This window comes from Saccostrea cucullata, unplaced genomic scaffold (assembly GCF_032062105.1).
Source record: "Saccostrea cucullata isolate Sc308-1 unplaced genomic scaffold, CSIRO_AGI_Scuc_v1 ctg14141, whole genome shotgun sequence".
Classification (NCBI taxonomy): Eukaryota; Metazoa; Mollusca; class Bivalvia; order Ostreida; family Ostreidae; genus Saccostrea; species Saccostrea cuccullata.
Genome location: NW_026920102.1, coordinates 2,901 through 10,901, shown reverse-complemented (window position 1 = coordinate 10,901; position 8,001 = coordinate 2,901). Strand labels below are relative to the sequence as shown.

The 8,001-nt window shown below is 30.7% G+C and overlaps 1 protein-coding gene across 2 annotated transcripts; it reads left to right on the top strand.

Moving 5' to 3' along the window:
- The first annotated feature begins 590 nt into the window (after positions 1–590).
- On the top strand, positions 591–7,757 carry LOC134243334 (uncharacterized). 2 transcript variants are annotated; one of them, XM_062725600.1, is made up of 7 exons: positions 591–666; positions 1,545–1,616; positions 2,155–2,413; positions 2,530–2,649; positions 2,864–2,918; positions 5,251–5,396; positions 7,635–7,757. In XM_062725600.1, exons 2-7 carry the CDS (start codon positions 1,581–1,583, stop codon positions 7,715–7,717), a joined length of 699 nt encoding a protein of 232 aa, XP_062581584.1. In that variant the 5' UTR covers positions 591–666; positions 1,545–1,580; the 3' UTR covers positions 7,718–7,757. The 2 variants fall into 2 exon arrangements, with proteins under 2 accessions (XP_062581584.1, XP_062581588.1); XM_062725604.1 differs by lacking the exon at positions 591–666 and having other exon boundaries at positions 1,531–1,616.
- Positions 7,758–8,001: the final 244 nt, after the last annotated feature.

Below are 8,001 nucleotides of genomic sequence, written 5' to 3'. Positions count from 1 at the left end.
TAGGCTGTGTTCAGGTGTACATGTAATGTAGTGAATTTTTGCATCAGGAACTCTCCATCAGCTTTACTTTGAAATTTTCCAGCCAGAGCAATGGAAATGCGTACTTAAGCCATTTTCAAGAAGCCTTAGCATCGTTACGGGAAACGAAAGGAGAGTTTATTTTTTGAAATATTACTACATTACTTATGATTAACAGTCAAAACCCTTAAAGCTCCATAATATTGCTAAATAATTTTTTAAACACGCAATTTTTGATTTCTAAATAATTTTTTAAACACGCAATTTTTGATTGAAAAACTTGAAAATCGTTCACCGTAAAATTGCCAATTGAAGATATCCATAATTTAAAAGATACAAAATTCTTTACTTTACATAGTTATTTTCCCCTAAAGTAGGGTGTTGCGGTTCTTTTGCGTGTCAGCATATTACTATAATATGTAACGAAATATGTCACTTATGAAAAACAAATTGCTAATATGACCGAGGGTTTATTTATAAGGTATTCTCAATTTTTTTTATTTCTGTCCGACAGATCAGAAAAACGTATAAGGAAGTCATATTTCTGAATTCTGTGCACAAGGGATATTCACCTTTATTTATCGTTTAGAGGTCGTTGAACGAACAAATTTTGAAGATATAAAACCCTTCTTTCTATATGATAAAAAGGTAAATATTTATGTTTGCTTACACTCACTCTGCATCTTTGATGAAGAAAATTTCACATGATTTAATGCTATGAAAGTCATTTCGCACATTTAATCTTTAATTCTACTTTTACTTACGGTGCCTAAAGTCATCTTATGTCTAGATAGAAATAAATCCCGATATTCATAACGCACTATAAACAATCGTATTATTTCTTGCACTTTAGGCTATCCAATGTGTTACTTCGGAATCTTCTTATAATGTCCATGAAGAGAAAATGTCAACATCGGTTAATTAATATCCTTTACATAAAATTCGCTTTCTGATTTAAAGTTTGAAACAATAAAACTAATATTTATCGATTCCTAAAACGTACACATCATTAGTTTGATCAGTTGATATATATCATATCTCAACAATCTTCACAATTAAATAAATATATCAACAAAAAGAAGAAAAAATCTGTGTAAGTATTTCTTATGTATTTATTTCTTTTTTTAAATTTTACGCTAGACTTGACTGTGCCGCTACAAAAGTTGGCGCGATTCAGTAAAACATTATACATGTATTAACTAAGTAATGTACATAACATTGAAAATTTTGTTTGCAAGTCATGTAAAATTTCGTGATGAGCATATTTTTTATCAGTGAGAAGGAAATATTTTTAGTTTTTTTTCCTTGTTTAAACAAAGGTAGAGACCACACAATCTTCTTTCCACACACTAGATAAAGAAAACAGTTTCCGAGTAGCGGAACACTACTGAAACTTTGCGGAAACTAAAGTTACTTATAGCTTCCTCAAAGTTTCAATACTGAAATGACATATTGAGTAATCAGTAATTCTGAATATAAACTTGGTAAATTGTTTTTGAGGTGAAGGTAACTTTAATTTTTTGCAGTAGCTAGAGGGACTTCTATTGTTAATAATACTCACGATGTTCTATTTGTCTTTTGTGCCATATTTCCTGAAGGTAAACACAACTTTAAAATATTTTTTATGCGAAATAATTCAGATCTTAAACAGAGAGTAAAAATGTAAGCCATAAAAAATTTAAGCTATTTGACTTCCATTATTAAATATCTCATTTTCTATTTTACATGTCGTGTTTTTTTTTTGTTTTTGCTTTGTTTTGTTTTGCTGTGCATAAACTGGTATTCATAAATTTTAGTTCGGGTTTGACACCCCTCTCTTCAAATCTCCAAGCTGTATCTCAGATCTACAATTTGATAGAATAAGAGCATTATAAAATAAATTTTGATAAACAAATTCTTAGTAAAAAAAAATCTAAGAAATATTTAACATATTCACTGATTTTATTCCATTTTTATCGATGCATTCCTCTACTATGTTAACCTCATCCCAAACTAGCAGAACCATGGTAATATGCATCGGAAAATTAAGGCAAAGCAGTTAATTGATTGTAAAAAAAAATGTGGTACACAAATCGTTAGAAATGCATAAAAGCATTGCTGCTTTCTATAATAATTTTATTTTTTATTTGTCCTTAGATTTTAATAATATCAACATTTTTCATTGAACAAAAATGTTCTTTTGAGACGTCGAAAACGGCTTGCAGGGCCTCCCTTAATTCAACTTGCAGTGTATCGGAATGTCCACAAAATAAAGAAGAGTTTGAAGCGGCTGCGAGACGGAAAAAATGTCACCAGTTTAATTACGTAAATTGCAAACCTCTGAAATATCACTGTATTTTGAATGAAAATTTGACAGGATTAATTGAAGTATGTACCCCTCAACGGTATATTCAATGTAAGTGTATGATTTAATGTACAGTGTACTCATCAAATATATATGTTTATTACAGCTGCTCAAATAGCTAACAATTCAAATTTAATAAAATATAAGTATACCATATTTTTTTACAGATGGGCGGTGTGCTATATTTGAGGAAAGATTCCATGGCATTGGGATCACCTATAAACAAAACTGTACCTATTCTGATAACCCCTGTCCATCAATTTATAATTCAACAGAGTCGTATAAATGTAGGACCCCCCCCCCCCCAACATACCTGTACCTACGCTTTTACAAAATACATATATAATCAGTTTTTTTAAAACATATATCGTAAATATCATTAACATAAATGATTCCATGGAATAGCATCACATAACTGTTTCTTCATACCCTCCTTTAATATATTTTTATTCATATTTATATGTCTTCGTATTGAAAAGATGTATATTATCCTTTCAATAGATAGCCAATGCTTTAAATTGGTGAATAATTCCACTGGATTATATACAAAAACTAAGTAAGATCTTAAAAAAGACCCTGATTACCTAGCGGTATTTCTTTCTGCTGAGATTAAGCTTCGCTTTGCTTCTCTTTGACAAGGCTTCAAAGATGTTGTTTTGACCAATGTGTGCCCGTCTTCTACATGTCAATAAACAATGAATCAACTTGTTAATTTGTTTTGAGAACCTTATCTTCAAATCTTTTAGGTATCTTCAAATTTACTTACTTTCATTCCTGAATAAAATATATGCCCCTTCAAGGATGGAATATTAAAGAAAAACAGATAAATAGGTGGAGAAATTTCTTTTAAAAAAATCCACTTCTTGGTCAGAAATGAAGAAACGGGTGCTATTCTATGCACGACGAAAATAACAATAAAAAAAAAATTTTGCCCTTATTCAGTGGAAAAAGGGTAAAAATAATAATGTGAAAATAATCTAAGAAACTGAGAAAGTTGGAATAGAGGAGTTTTATGAAGAGACTTACTTTTACAATCGACGACTGACTTTTACAATTTAAACATAGACAAACTCCAATTACTAGAATGTAAAAGTCAGCTGTCGAATGTAAAAGTAAGTCTCTTCATAAAACTCTAGAAGTAGATTAAATACAAAGATGGCGATCATAATGACAGGAAAGAAATAAGAAACTTTATGAAAAAGTATTCTCTATTAAAGCTATCTTAAATAAGCAAACATAGGGATAAAAACTGTCAACCTAAAAGGAGATTATAGTTTATTAAGAAATGTAAAAAAGGAATTTTGAAAAAAAGTGTCAAAAAGGGAAAAAAAATGCTTTAAAAAGTAAAATCTAGTAGATCAACTATCATTTGAAATAATGAAGCAATCAGACCATAAAGTATCGAATTCTAGAGGAGTGCAAATCAATTCACTCAAGAAGGAAACTGTATACCAAAAATAGAAGCAAGAAAAAAAATTATTATAACTACTATTACATTAAAACTGTCATATCTTTTTTTTTCAAAATAGAGAAATAAAAGGAGTTGAAAAAAGACACATGAATGAAGGACTGGAGAACAAATGCTATAAAATAGGACAGCAAACTAAGGGAAGCATAGAGTTTTATTAATTCAAAAAAGCAAGAACTGATAGTTCAAGCAGAACACTACTCGTAAAAAGGCATAATCCGCCATATTTCCCGTTCATCTACAACCCCTACAACCCTTATATAAGTAGCCTATATCTTAGCAGTTAAAGGTTTTTCGTATTACGATGAAAATTAGAGGTCAATTTATTATTTACAAACAGAAAATGAACATAAAAACTAGGAATATAAATGCAAAAAAACATATAAGACCACGAAAGAAATACTACATGTAAGCCACGAGTTTCGAGTGTGCAATCGGGTGTAACGAATTCGAAGGCTTATATACCCGTCTGACGGTGCCTATTTATTAGATGTGTTCAGCTTTCAACAATATAATTATATATATTGATATTCCTTTTAGGCACTTCTTCCCGCCCCTCTAAAATCCCAGGGAATCGTGTATTTTGTCCTGCTCACAAATTTTTATTTTTGTAGATTTTTCAATGTTCGTTATATCTTAAAGCTCCCTCTTGTCATCTGTGCATTATATATGTATACTGAAAGGTAAAACGCACGAGAACATATAATATTAAATATATACATGATATATGCAGCTGAAAATCCTTACAAGTGGTCAGAGGTGAATTTTATTATCGTGCACAAAAATGGATGTTCAAAACTACTCAACCACAAAACGTTTGATGTCAGGGAGTGAAAGTGGTAAAAAGTCAAAAACACGGGCTTATTTGTGACTTGTGATAATATTTTCTAGCTTCTGATTTAGTCGTAAAAGATAGCAAGAAAATAATACAAGAGAAAAAACTTTGCAGGGAGTACAATAATATACTTGTTTATATATGTCAATGCTAAATACACTAAGTTCCAATCACTAATTTTTACAGCACGGCAACTTGTTTTTGGCATCAAGCTTTATTGGTAAACAGCAATTCGTACCTTAATTTCTTACTGCAATTCATTAGGCCTCCACTGGCGGTGATTTAATCATTAAACAGTAAAATGTAAAATTCCATTTCTAGTAAAGTTTCACTCTGCTTCATTCACAGAATAGAAACCTTTTTCACAAGTAACGTTGAGATGAAAAACATAGAATGAAAAGTTATCATCTACTGGAATTTTTTTTTCATTTTTTTTATATATGCCATTGAAACCTGGAATGTTAAATATTACGTAAAATACAAAGATATATCATGCCTTAATCATTGTAAAAAGAATCTTGGGATACACATGCTATATTAATTTCATTAAAGATTTTATCACTTTACAATCACTTCTAATTTCAGAAATGACCACTGCAAAGTAAGTGAAAAGAAAACTAGCAGTTTTCCTATTTGGATAATTATAATCATCGTTGTCGTATTGTTTGTTGTGGCCGTGACATTTGCACTGATCTACATCATATGTAGATACAAAAAGAACAAGAGAAACAGTAAGTATATACATGTAGCTATCCATAGCAAATTTTATTCATGATTTTTTTTTTCTATAAGAGCATAATAAGCACCCTGCATACATTTTATAACATAATAATATTTCTTATGCATAGCATTCTTTAAAACAGAACTTTGATGAAATTTTCTCTCTCATAATTGTAACTTTTTTTTATTTTAAGAATTATTTACGTTTTTCATCCTTTTCCTTTTATTTAAGAAATTCATTTCCATATTCATTCTAGACAGGGAAAATGCATTCTTTATTTAAACTACCGTATAATCCCTATTCACCACAACAGGCGCTGGAAAAAATACAAAGGTGCGGGACGTATTTTAAATATTCTCTATCATATTTAATGTCAATTTTTAACTTCTAAAAATCTTTTTAAAAAGAAATTTAAAGAACCACTAAATAACGTTTAACTTTACTTTAAGTGAAAATAATCCACCCAAATTCAGCTAAATGAATCATTTTCCATCAAGAAATTGGATTATATACAGGTTTCATTTTCACTTTTTTTCAAATTGTAGCTGACTTTTGATTGCTTCTTGATGATTGTAATGACTTGTTGTTCAATTCAAGAGTCAGGATTGTTTTTCAATCTCGAATTGGCTATTATGATGTTGAACATTTAAAATTTAAATATCCTTATTCGTTTCACTTGTCCGATATGCAAATAATCAAACAATAACGAAAAATTATGTGTGAAACGCTCCCCTTATACGTCAGTAGACAGAGATAGAATTTATGAATCGTGTTTATATTGGACTGGCACAAGTGATAAACAAGGACAATTTGAAAATCTGTGTGAATCTACAAGAGAAGTATGTCCTCTAGCTGAATTTTGCTGGGGAATGGTGTGTAGTTTATCCATTTTTTTTTTATAAATCGCGATTAAGAGTGGAAAATACCCTTTCTTATGTTGGTAAGTTGAACTACTCGTAAAATATTTTCTTAACGAGTAAAAATGAAACCTACCCCCAGCACTTTCTATGTCCAAGAGATCAGGATTAATTGATTTATGTAACAAATTTTGCACAGTATTTTTTGCTTTGCACTTGTGCCGAAGCAATTTTTAGCACAATCAGGAATATCTACGTCACATGATCAACACAGTCATGTGACATCACAAAAATGCTTTAAAATAAATCCTGATTTAACCATTATCTCAAGTTGACTGCAATTTCAAACAAGGATTACATATTTACTTAAAATCTAGCTCAAAATAAAAAGTATATTTTTTTTTAGGTTTTTTAAGCCCTCCGACAGCGTTATCCTAACTGCGTTCTTCATAACTGTTAACTATTGTATAATCCTTCGTGATCGAGAGGCCCTGGTCCGATTCTCGTTCTGGCGCTGCGTCAAACCTTAGACGTAAAAATAGGTAGCGACTGATCCTTCGCCAAGCGCTCGGCATCAGAAGTTAAAGTTACGGGTCTTTCGGATATGACCTTAAAACGTAAGTCCCGTATCACGGTAGGCGCTGGCATGAAACCAACCCTTACTGCTCAGTGGTCCTGAGTGCCGAGTATGGGTCTAAATTTGAAGCCCTTCACCGGCATACGGTGACGTCTCCATATGAGTGAAAAATTCTCAAGAGGGACGTTAAACAATAAACAATCAATCAATCTAATTTATAATGTGGGGAGATCGTAATGCTTTTGTGTAGAACATTTTCAATTGGAAAAAATAATCCCACATGCAGGTGATCAATGCATACGTGTACATGTTGGCTACATTAATATACCATAGTTACACAGATGTATCAGTTTCCTTGGAGTCTTATTTCTAGTCCAGTGTGATATACATGTTCATATGTTTTGAATCACTGTTGCTGCAGCAGTAACTTCTGTCATAAGATAATCGATGTTCATCTGATAAAAACAAGCTTTCTTTTCGTATTGTTTTTTTAATCTGCTTCTTTGTAATAATAGAAACAAATATCTAAGTGCTAATAACTGTAGTAACATGTAGTATCCAACAGAAAATAAGACGACCTTGCTTCTGAATACTATATTTATTCTCTTTGCTAACTTTGTTTTGAAATAAATTGGTTTAAAACAGACGAAAAAGTGAGAATTCCAAATTTGAAAACAATTACATTTATTGATAATGTATATGTTTTGAACACTTTAAATTATACAAAAAAATGAATATATATAGAAAATCATGCATTTTAATTTTTAATTGTAACAAGTGTACGGAATCATTTTGAGTTTATTTTAAATAATAGAAAGAAGACAAGAGAAGAAGGATGCTAAAGATGGTACAGAGGATATTATGCTTCAGGAGATAGACTCACTATCTTTAAAATAGAAAGGTGTTTCAAGTGGATTAATTTTTCCTCCAATTCATTCATTTCATGTACATGTAACATTTAATTATTTTGATAAGAAACATTAACATTTTTTCTCTTTCTTTATAATTATCCTACTAATATTTAAGATCGCGGAATATAAACTGGCACAATTGGAAATATACAGCTTACGTCATTTCCATCTGTTACAATCAAAACATTCAGTGATAGTCAATGAAATGGGCGGGTACAATTCGACGCGGACGTTTGGAAAACATGGGATTGAAATTGCATATCATTTTCA